At 34.6% G+C, this 12,337-nt stretch overlaps 1 protein-coding gene across 4 annotated transcripts in view; it reads right to left on the bottom strand.

Moving 5' to 3' along the window:
* Positions 1-12,337, bottom strand: part of LOC106670563 — a 166,663-nt gene that overhangs the window by 8,729 nt on the left and 145,597 nt on the right. For 2 of the 4 annotated variants that reach the window (XM_014401032.2, XM_024228406.1), the window contains one exon: positions 2,091-2,326. In XM_014401032.2, coding sequence (XP_014256518.1) covers positions 2,091-2,270 — 180 coding nt within the window. In that variant the 5' untranslated portion in view covers positions 2,271-2,326. Of the gene's footprint in view, positions 1-2,090; positions 2,327-7,653; positions 7,845-9,579; positions 9,764-12,337 lie in introns of those variants that run through there. The other 2 variants (XM_024228405.1, XM_014401030.2) reach the window with 2 other exon arrangements.

Below are 12,337 nucleotides of genomic sequence, written 5' to 3'. Positions count from 1 at the left end.
TAAATTTTCTACGTTCATTTCCTTATGTTGCTATTTATACGGATTTGGATATTTTTTAGGCTTTCCTAATTTTTGTTAAGATTTTTATGTTAGTGCTTTTCCTATGGTTTTTAATTATTTTCCTACGATTAAAAAAATACAAAAAACTGTAGGAAAAACTTAAAAAATCATTCAAATCCGTATTAATTTTATTGGTCAATAGTCAATAGTTACATCTGTTTAGTTACAGTTTGACCTTTTTTTATTTTTATTATTTTTTATTTTAATTAATTAATTGCATTCTAGAAAAATATTATTGCCTTCTCTTCTCTTTTTTTGTGCTATAGGGGTTTTAAATTTTATTTTAAAATAGTGGAAACTTTTGCTTCCACTAACGTCAAATCATATAATCCTGTATTTATACGTCTAATTATCATATTGTCAATAAATTTTCAAGAATAAACCATTAATTTTATTAAATTTTCTATGTGCATTTCTTTTTGTTGCTAGATATACGGATTTGATTTTTTTTTGCTTTTCCAACTTTTTCAAATTTTTTATTTTATGCTTTTCCTATGGTTTTTCATCATTTTTCTACAATTAAAATTTATAAAAAACCGTTGGAAAAGCTTAAAAAAACATTCAAATCCATATTAATTTTATTGGTCAATAGTCAATAGTTGCATCTCTCAAAACCAGTATGCACAAGAGTATACATCATTACAATTTATTATTGTATCACAAAGCCTTATGATAAATGGGAATATTTCAAAACAAAACTAAAAGAAAGGGGTAAAAATTAAATTAAATTCCTCACTTATCACCTTGTATATTAATGCGCAGTTTATAAACAGAGCAAGGATTAATGCAAGTATTTCCATTGATTATGTCGAAAGATTCTTTAACTCTTGCTTTTATACTAAAGCATAGCATTTTCTTTTTAACTAACTTTTAGGAATTCAGAAAAACCCAATTAACAATTATTTTCATAAGGCATACAACAACCGAAGCAATTTTATAACTTTTAAAGTATGTTTAAAGGTGTAATTTTGAAGCAGTCACAGTTTTGTTTTCAGTTTGAACCGAATTTTTAATTTTGAAAAACAAAGTCAAAAGAGTTTTGGTCAGTAAATAAACAAATTAACAAATGTTGATGATTTTTTATTAAAGTTAAATTATGTTTCTTAGGCCGTCGAGATCGGAAATTCTGCCATTAGCACGTGTTTTCCCTATCCGAAACGATTCCGCTTGCAAATCACGATCCTCCCTATAATTTCTAGGCTGAAGCGTATCCGACCGTTCCTCTAGAAATTTCCAACAAGACAAAGGACACAGGGAAAATTCGTTTACAATTGAACGAATCGATTTGCTTATTTTATGATGAAATAATTTATTGCATTGTTGAAATAATTAAACGGAAATATGTTTCATTATGTTGTCGATTAGAGGAAGGGACTGGGAAGAACGCTTTTCTCAATTTCGTTAATGTTGGCCAAGTTGAAATGATAGCGGGTTGGCATTCACAGGACACAAGTTCTCGCATAAGTTAACGTCGGGGTTTCCCAATAACCACGGATGCTTCATTGTTTGTGAAGGTTGCCTTAGTCAGCCGGCCCTAAGTTTTCCTCCGGGGGGAATTTCCTTTCATCACGGCAGGAGGGGCAGGGCCGAAAACGGAGTACCGGCCGTGTCCGGGTGTGATAAGTTGAGCAAAGACGGTCAGTTGGTGATGCGTGTCGAGACGTGAGACGGGCGCGACGTTTTTTCACAAGTCCGCCAGCTGGAGACCCGTTAGGAAAATGGACATTTTACAATAAAATGGATTAGAGTAAGGATGAGAAGGGCGGGGAGGAACGGGAGGACGTTTTTTAGACACTTTCTTAAGTCGCTCTAGCGGTGTTGGAGAAACAGTTGGCTACACCCATGCCTACTGCATAATTACAGGACACAAAAGGCAAAAAGCTCGACATATTTAACATACGAAAAAAACTGTTTTTATCGATTTCAAACGTTAATTGTAATAATCAAATTACAAAAAAATTAATCTGTTACGTTTAAAACAAAATCATTTTAAAATGGCCGATAATCTTTATGAAACTAAAAAAACTCACGTATTGGTGCGACAGAGATGAGGCGTAGCTGAGCGCGTTCTTCGCCGTGATGATGATGCCCTCGAGCAGCGTCTGGTCTGACGCCTGGCTGCTGTCGCCCTGCTCAACGGAGACGCTCGTGTGCCCGCCGCATGGGTCGACCCAAATAGGTTTCTCCGGTGGCTTGTACGGAGCAGACATGCCTCCACAGGGAAGGAGCAGGACGCAGGTCACCACGATAAATAATTCTCTTAGCCCTGGAAAAGGAAAACAAAAAATTAAAAACCGAAAATTGGTTTGATAAAAGAAACATTAAAGGAGGGAGGGTGAGAGGAAGAAAGAGAGAAAAGGGAGAGAAAGAAAGAGAGTGAAAGATTCGTCTATGTATAGAGAGAAAAAAACAACAGGACAGAGAATCATTGAGATTGAGTGGTAGGGATAGATATAGTACATAGATAGAGAAAAAAAAGAAAGAGATAGAGGGAGAGAGCGTGTGAGAGAGAGAGAGAGAGAGAGAGAGAGAGAGAGAGAGAGCGAAAGGTTTTTCTGTGTGTATTCTACATAGTGAGAAAACAACAACAGGACAGAGAATCATTGAGATTGAGTGGTATGGATAGATATATACATAAGTACATAGATAGAGAGAGAGAGAGAAAAAAAAGAAAGAAAGAGCTATATATATATATATATATATATATATATATATAGAGAGAGAGAGAGAGAGAGAGAGAGAGAGAGGGAGGGAGAGAGAGATTCGTCGTTCCTAGATACGTAGACAGAAAAAAAACAACGGGACAGAGAATTACTGAAATTGAGTGGTTGGGATAAACAGGTGGATATAGATGTATAGATACAGCATATAGATAGAGAGAGAGAGAGAGAAAAAAAAGAAATAGGTAGAGAGAGAACAGAGTGTGTGAAAGATTCGTCTGTGTATAGAGAGAGAAAAAAGAAAGAGATAGAGGAAGGGAGAGAGAGAGGGAGGGAGAGAGAGAGAGAGAGAAAAAAACAATGAAAGATATGGATAAAGAGAGAGTGAGTGAAAGATTCGTCTACGTGCAGATACATGTACAGAAAAAAATAACAGAACAGAGAATCATTGAGATTGATTGGTAGATATACGGAGATAGTATATAGAGAGTTAAAAAGAAAAAGACAGATACATAGAGAAAGGGGGGTGTGATCGTGATAAAATTTGTCCCGTTTTTTTTTTTTTCAAAAATTTAAAAATCATTACATTTACATAATTTTTAAATTTTGTTTTTACACTGATATAAGTTAAATTGAAAATTGAATAATATCGTTACTGGCTCTCTTTTATAGCTAAATATATAAACTTCTAAAATGGATAAAAAGACAGACTAATAGAAAGAGTGAGGGAGGGATCGTGATTGATATAATAAATAAATAGCTAGTCTAATATAAAGAGCGAAAAATATTGAGAGAAAGTTTGTGTGTGTGTGTGTAAATATATATATTTAAAAAAAGTCAAATGTCAAATGTGCATATTGCGAATCTCCACATCCTCTAAAAGTCGAAAAATGATAATAATAAATAAGTGTCCGGTTCTATAAACACTTAGTCCGCACAAAATCTATGTCAAAGGATTAAAATAGATTTTAAAAATGGCGGCCCCCTCTCATTCAAAGCCTTCTTTGGTTGAAATGACGAGAGATTTCATTGAGGATGGAAATAAAAAGCAATAAAATCCGCGATATTTAGTTTTTATATCCGTTGTTAAAATCGCTTCATGGACATTTCCGCAAGACCGAAAGGCGCGATAAAGTCGATATAAAAAATCGAAAGAAAGAAAAAAAACAAGCAGCGTTTACGACCGACTCATAAGCGTTAAGATTTCCAGTGTGAATATTCAAATAAAACCGAGTTGATTTAATTTCCCAAAGAGGCGATTGTGTACTGGAGCAAGGGTGTCATTCAACCTGGATCACGATGTAAACAATTCGGACCAGCGGGCCTGCTCCCATTTTTCGCATATTAAAACATCAAGTATTGAAAAAACAACCAAAAATACGAACATAAGTTATACTTAATAAATAATAATTGAGAGAATAAAACAAAAAAAATATTTGTTCACTATAATTTATCTTTTCACTGATATCTATTTAGGTACAATAGATAATTGTTCATTATAACTAGTTGGATTAAGAATAACAAAAACAACAACAAATTTGTGAAAACATTAGAACACCAAGATGGATACAGCATAATATTGATCTGAAACTGAATATTCAATAACCTACTGATGTAAAATCAAATCGTGTAATTTGTGCTGTTTATGTGCGTTTCATTAAATTTTTTTTTTTACTATTTTCCTGAAAGATCGCCTAAATAAAACTGACAGATGCACTTTATGAAAGGGACTGGAAAGGCGCAAAAGCCGATTTATTCGGGGTTATCATTTATATTTCGCATCGTTTGGCATTCGCCCTTTAATCAGGACAATAATTTTTTTTTCCTTCCATGCTCTTTCTGCCGTCGTAGCAAATAGATACGTGCCTAGGAGGCCGTTCTCTTGTCCTTTGTCTTTCCTCACTTATATTACTTTTTATTTTAACCAATTTCAGGCACGTTTTACAATTTTTAAATTTAATTTAAAAGTGTAATTTTGAAGCAGTCTCACAGTTTCGTTTTCAGTTTGAACTGAATTTTAATTTGGAAAAACAAAATTAAAAGTTTTGGTCAGTAAATAAACATGGTGAAGATTTTTTATTGATAAAAAATAAAATTGAATTTATTATGCAACGGTTTTTATTTATAACTTTTTGAGGTATGTTATTTTCAAAAATTTAAAAATCATCACATTTACATAATTTTTCAATTTTGTTTATACACTGTTATAAGTTTAAATTGAAAATAGAATACTATCGTTACTGACTGTCTTTTATGGCTAAAAGTGTAAACTTCTATATATTTTATCGCTATGTATATACGTATGTATAATTCATTATTACAAATCAAAAGTACGAGTTGTCCTTCAGTTTTCTTTTTTTGTAAAATACTTATAAAAATGAGCATTAAGGTTTATCTTAACATATAAATAACCAAGTATATACATTTTTCCTCCTTGCTTGACTTTAGAATTGGTAAGAAAGACATGAATTAAAATATTAAAAATACGAACGACTAGAGAAAAACAATTCTTTTGATAAACAATTTATAAATATCAGTTATTTTAAGTTAATTTGGCCAATTTATATCGTCTACATGTCTAGCATAAAATTGGAAAAGTTAAACTAACGTCTCGAACAAAAATTTCAAACAGTACATAGGTTTTTTGCAACGTATTCTGGTTCGAAACTGTACATTTGAATGTGACCATCATCCTCAAGGGGATGGAAAAAGGACAGTATTATGCCACGATGGATTTAAAGGTGAAATGTCTGTTACACAACTCGTTTCCATTTATGTTCCGTTATATGTTTAAAAAGAAAATGTGACGTTCGATTTTTGATAAACTTTCACGTCTGAATCTTTAATTCTTACAGGAATTTAACAATAATGCCAATCGTTATAATTTTGGAAATGCAAAAAATCTTTTTATTGTATAATAATATGCATGATTACGTCGCGAACAGCACTACAATGTTTGTCAGAACAAAAAAATCATTTTAATATAATATTTCATTATTATTAAGCTATTTTTTATTTTCGTGTTTTGTTATGTATGTTTAATCCTACAAACATTACTTGCCAAAGACGATCATAACATAGTATAAAATGATACAATACCAAGATTGCATGTAAAATTTTTGACAAAAAAAAACGAATTTTAAAGAACTGTGATAAAAAAATCCTTGAAATAGGTCTCTTTATTTTATATGGTATACTTTCTAAACGGGAGAAAAAATTCCAATAAAAACTGTCAATATAAATAGAAACCATGAAGATAAGATGGAAAATTTAATATTATAGTTCCGCCGTTTTCGATTACACTGATCCGCCTATCCTCAATGTTTTTTTTTAATGTGTGTTGTTTTTCTCATTTATTCATTTATCACAAACCACTGAAGAAAAAAAAATGTTTGACAGATCAAAATAGCCACGATAGGCATACCAGGATGACCGTAAACGATCAAATATTTCCATCTCGCAAACTTCAAGCACAAATCTCATAATTTATTTTTATACCACGTCATTAGAAATCTCGAGCAATTTTTTTAAAAAATCAGTATGAAATTGATTATTTCTATACTGAAAACGTTATTTTGGACTAAAAATCCGACAATAAAAACTCGTTTGACAGATCGAAACCCCCGGTCCTACAATAACCAAAATTATTGGTATAGACCAAACTGCAGTACATCAACACGCATAGCTGAGGTCATTAAGGATTCAAGGTTATTTATTTAATCAAAAGCAGTAAGAAATTGATCATTTCTAACTATAAGCAATCATTATTTTGGTCAAAGGATCCAACAATAAAAATGTGCGCAAATCAAAACGCGACTGACAGGTCGAAACCCTCGACTCTAGGCGGACCAGGACTTTTGTAATACACACCACAATCCACCATCCGCAGATTTCAAGAATAAATATCAAAACTTATTTTTGTACTCATTAAAATATCTAGATAGGTAGAGATCCTAAATTATTTAAATTGTTCCAAAGCAGTACGAAATAGATTATTTTTATCCTTAGGGATATTTAAAAAAACACTTTTTGCTATTTCTATCCTGAAATCCTTATTTTGGACGAGGAATCCAACAATAAAAACGTGCAAAAAGTAAAAACGCGTTTGACAGATCAAAACCAGCGATACTAGGCGAACCAGAATGATTGTAATCGATCAAACTTAAGATTCACCATCCCGCAAATCTCAAGAGGAAATATCACTATTTATTTTTGTACCTACTAGAATGACTAAGTTATTAGGGATCCTAGGTTATTTATTTTTATAAGTACAGAGGAAATTAATTGATCTCAGCCTAAAATGAATATTTTGAACAACTAATACGCTTGACAGACCGGAAAAGCGAGGATCGGCAGGATGTTCGGATAAGACCGAACTAAAAGTTCTACTCTCGAAGAAAAATATTGTTTAATAACAAATTTCACTGATAAATTCGCAAAGTGATTCGTCAAGGTTCTTCTGTTTGTTTTTGTTCTTTTGAGCAGTTGTAGGATTGAAAAAAAAATTAAAAAACGTGGAGTATCATTTCTTTTGTGCAGGTAGATCCGGTGTGTTGTCGCGATGCTCAAACACGGGGCACACATGTCAAAACCGTTCGGAATCAAGGGATGTCGGCACTTTTCTTCATCCAAGATGCCTGCATTGGACCGGTGAGGCATCTCGGACATGGCCAGGAATCGGCGAAAGAAGTCGGCCGTCGTGGGATAGGGTCGACCGTGGATGCCAGGGATGCCGGGAGATTTGAACAGTGGGTCAGAAAAGGCAGCCGACCACAGTGCTATATGATGCCGGCAGCATTCCCGTATAAACGGCGGCGGACCGACATTCTCGACAGACAAAAACACCGAGGGTTTGTTTTAAAGTTAAATTTTTTTAAAATGTTTTGGTTTATTTTTGTTCCTTTTAGAAAAAAAATTGAATATATGAACTCACCCGAAATATCAAGGAAAGCACACATTTCCTTTTGGCACCGGGGTATTCGCACTTTTTGTCACGTATCTTACGCCGGCGATATCTTGTCCATCACTGACGACTTATGCTCACTGTGTCTGCTGGGTTGAGGACCCATGAGAGGTGGTTCCTGAATGGAGGCTCTCAGGCAAGGTAGTGACAACCATTCATGGTTCAGGGAGGAGATAGTAGACGTGAGAGAAAGAGAGCGAGCGAGAGTGAGGGAGAGAGCGATATCGACGGGAGGGGGAAGAGCTGTGACGTCCGGGACCCCCCCTCCAGCCGGCGGGAAGCGTTATCGGAGGGACTCGACTTCCCCTCCGCCCCAACCCTACCCGTTCCCGTGACGTCACCAATGAATCACCGCCCCCCCACGGTGCCGACGGGGGCTCGTCTTCATCTGGGGGACGCCGCCTCTTCAGTCTTGTGAACGCCTCAGCCGTGGACGTATCGCTTTCTCAACTGAACTTCGCTCTTCACGTGATTCTTCGCCAAACGTGTTTCGCCGATAACTCACCAAATCTCGACATTTATGGATTATTGACCATTATGTTTTTCTTTTCATTAATATATAAGTATATTTATTTTATTATTATATTTTTATGTTAGAAATCGAAAATTGTACTCTTGATTTAAAATAAACATAAAACAATAGTAAACTGAACTATTATTTAACCCATAATATTTTCCATTAGTAGGCTATTGTAAACCCCGTATTGACAACAAATATAACTGCGAGTCTTTAGTTTGACAACCGAATTTCAAAGTATGGAACAAGGGCAGCAAAAGATGTTTTACATCTCTTAACAGGTCGATCAGAGGCATTTTAAAAAAGCCATATAAAAAAGTAAGATTTTATTTTGATATTTTTGACTTAGTGACGTCAAGAGCAGGTCCGGTAGAACGGGAATGCCGGGTGTCGGCATCGTTTGACGAAGTTCCGCACCGGCTCTGTTCAAAGTTCAAAGTCGGCGGGACGAAATTTTAAAAAAGTAATTCCAACAAGATCATCGTTTTGAAAAAAAAAGGGGAAAAACTGTAACATCTTCAGACTGCCAAAAGAGACGTTATAAGCCGTCACTGTAAATCACAGCATGAAGAGAACAAATTTTGGACTCAAAATTAAAAATTGGCTGTCGCCATGAGGTTATCCATATGTGCATTAGTTCTACATGCTTTCCACATTAACAACATTAAACATTAAAGCGTTACACGTTAAAATATCTTCAGACTGCCAAAACAGACATGACGAAGCCGTCATTGTAATCACAGCCTTGAGAGAAAAAACTTGGGACACAAAATTAAAAATTGGCTGTAGAAATAAGAAATCCTTGTATTAATTCTACTCTGCTTACCACATTAACAAAGATTATCCATTTAATTTAGTGTTTAATTTAAAAAATATTTTTTTACACTTATCATACAAACATGTAAATAATGTCCTTTTATCATTTTGGTAGGTTAACGAAAAAAAAATAATGAGGAAAAAAGAGAAATCTCGTTGAAGCTGGTTTGAATAAAAAATTAAGTCATTTTTGGTAATTTTACATCAATACAACTACGACCTCCTAAAACCAAAAACAAAATTTAGGTCCGTTGTGTGTTCAAAGGGTTGTTTAAATTTTTTTTCAAACGCTGTCGGAGTTGCCATACGATTTGATCTATTTGACCTAATTATATTCCTATAGTAATTAAGTATTTCATGGTTAGAAACAGCTATTTATTTACTTTAGATTTTTTATTGTCTTAAAATAGTTATTTTATTTAATCATAAGGATGTTTATAAGCTAATATGGCTTATTAGCTCGTGTTTTTTTTTTTAACGAATATAACGGAAATGGTATCAAGGATTTTTGAAAATATAATTTAAAAAAACTAAAATGTAATTAAAAAATAAATTTAGCGTACCTGACGTTTTGTTTTGTTTTGTGACGCACTGGGGGTGAAAAGGAATGTGACGCACGATTGGAACGCGTGAAGGAAGGGGTGGCGTGAGCGCGCGGTAGTGTGCCGGCCGGACGCGTCGGCTTCTCGAGTCGGCTAGTGACTGGCTAGGACTCAGATGGCCAGGTTCCATATAGCTGCCGCTCGGCGGACGAGGTTTCAATGTGGCGCAATTTTTTACGAAGGGAGCCGCCGAGCCTCTGACTCATAGCTTCGGTAGGCAAACCCGCAGGACGGGTCCCAGTGAAAGCAGGCGGTTGCCCCCGGACGCCGGGCCGTTCCGTTCGCCACACGGCCGATTGCGTACGAGGACGTAAGACGTGTACGCTTTGGCCGAAAGCGGCGCTTCTCGGACTTGCTGAATCACCGACGGCGGACTTGCGTTCGCGTGACATCGCGGGTCGATACGCGATACCGTTCGGCGGGACGGGACAGGCGCGATTCTGGCTCAACGCCGCCGAAGACGTCGCGTTCTGTGTTCCTCAATAAAAATGTACAGAATTACGATAAACTATTTTTATTGAGTCCTTTCGTTACGCAACCGAAATGCACACATGCAAAAATCGCAGTGTGTGATTTGTCTAATTTAATTTTAAATTTTACTTTAGATAATCAATGAAAGACAAAATTTCTTCTCTTCCTCAATCTACTCCAAATTTCTGAACGCACTGCTAGAAAAGATTAAATCAGTATAGACTGATGGCTTTTCGCCCTGTAAGAGGACCAGAATTGACCGGACAGACAAGAGTTGCACGGGTCCCATTTGCTCGAGAGCACGGCCATTGGATGGACGATTGGTCTGCTGTTCTTTTTACAGATGAATGTTGATTTGCTCTACGATCTCCAGATGGGCGAAAAAGAGTGTGGAGCATAACCTCCAGGCAAAGAGACACTTCCAGACTAGTAGAAAAAACGGTTGCCCGATATGGGGCTATCAACAATATGAAGAAGTCGAGAAATTCCAAAGATTTTTTATTCGTAAGCTATTTGCTCTTCCTAAGCCTACCCAAAATGATTCATTTTGGAACGTCCACTGACCTGATTTACTGTATACCCTAAAACTTCACTTCTCATTTATTTTCAAAATTTTGTATTCCCAGTATACAAAATTGGCTAAAATAACGGATTGTAATCCATGCCTGTGCTACACTTTGTAAATAATCATACACCTATATTCATGGAAATAAAAAAGCATTAAAAAAATATCCTAATAAATTTAACTACTCTATATCAGACTCGCTCTTAATTACATGTGAAATTTTTAAAGATCTTGGCATCATTATAAATAGTCAGGTAAACTATCATACATACATTGATAAAAGTATTGCTAAAGCAAATAAAACTTAAGGATTTATTACGCATCATACTAAATATTTTCATGGTCCAGATACACTGAAAATTGTATACACTTCCACTGTAAGACCAATTACATTACTGTTCATCGCATTTTTGCTCCCTTTCTATCCATCCGTATAAAAGCGGTCCAAAAAAGATTTCTTTACGCATGATACATTACAGAACAATTGGAATACAGAGATACACCATTCGCATAGATAATGTCGGATCTGAAATTGACGGCCGTTCTGTACAGAAGGAATTTCTTTGAATGTATATTATTGTATAAATTATTACATTACTGAACTGATTGCCCATTGCTGCTTAACCGAATTAACTTTCATGTTTCATCTTATCGTTCCAGAAGTCAAATAACTTTCTACTTCGGTTGCCATAGAACTAACAATTATGCCAAATACGATTTTATACCAAGAACAACAAATTTGTTAAACTCGTTCGAAAATGTAGATATATTTAATATCAGTTTAAGCAAATTTTATTATTAAAAAATTAAATATTGTATCATTAACAATTAATATTGCATTTGATGATAATTAATAATTGATAATTTAGTTTTAATACACATTTCAAATTGTTTTAATTCATTCTAAATTGTGTGTTTTATGGTTTTTTTATTATTACAAATATTCCTAAATTTATGTACGGTTATAACCCCCTTAATAATTGGGAAACCGTAAATAAATAAATAATTATTCCTACAACAGACCACTTACGCTAGAAAAAGAACCTTCCCGAAACACGCGTTCAGATTGTATACAGAAATTATCTTGGTCTAATTGATATCAGCCTTAATATTATAAAAGATCAGTAATAAGGCGAATTTGAAAGAAAGAAAAAAGATAAACCAACCAAGGAGAGTAGGCAGACTAAAATGATCGGTAACGACCAAATTATAGGTCCATCACCACACAGGTCCACTGGAAGAAATCTCACGATAAAATTTTTGTTTGCAGTTAAAAAAAACCCAAAGATTTTATGTATGAAAATTATACTATATAAATGTATTTAGTACATATATGTATTTATACATAGTACATAATTGACCTTATTAATTAAAAAAGTATATTATGTTTATCAAAGATATATTCAAGTAGAAAAATATTTATTTTTTAGCTTTTAGCAGAGTTACAATGACATTGCTACAACGGATTCATTTATTTTTTGTATGTCTTGTTAACGATATGTTTCTGGTAATGTGGAGAGTAACCCGCTATTTTGGTCTGTAAGACGCGTTTTGACTTTTTACACTTCTTCATTGCTATATTTCTCGACGCAAGAATTGATTTCAAGCAAAAATAAATAATCCGTAAAGCTTGTATGGTCAAAAATAAACCAATATTCCCACTGTTCAAATCGCTCTTGTAGG

Source organism: Cimex lectularius, unplaced genomic scaffold, assembly GCF_000648675.2.
Source record: "Cimex lectularius strain Harlan isolate CLEC.00 unplaced genomic scaffold, Clec_2.1 scaffold254, whole genome shotgun sequence".
Lineage (NCBI taxonomy): Eukaryota > Metazoa > Arthropoda > Insecta > Hemiptera > Cimicidae > Cimex > Cimex lectularius.
Note: the sequence above shows the minus strand (reverse complement) of the source record. Positions and strands in the feature narration are given on the sequence as shown.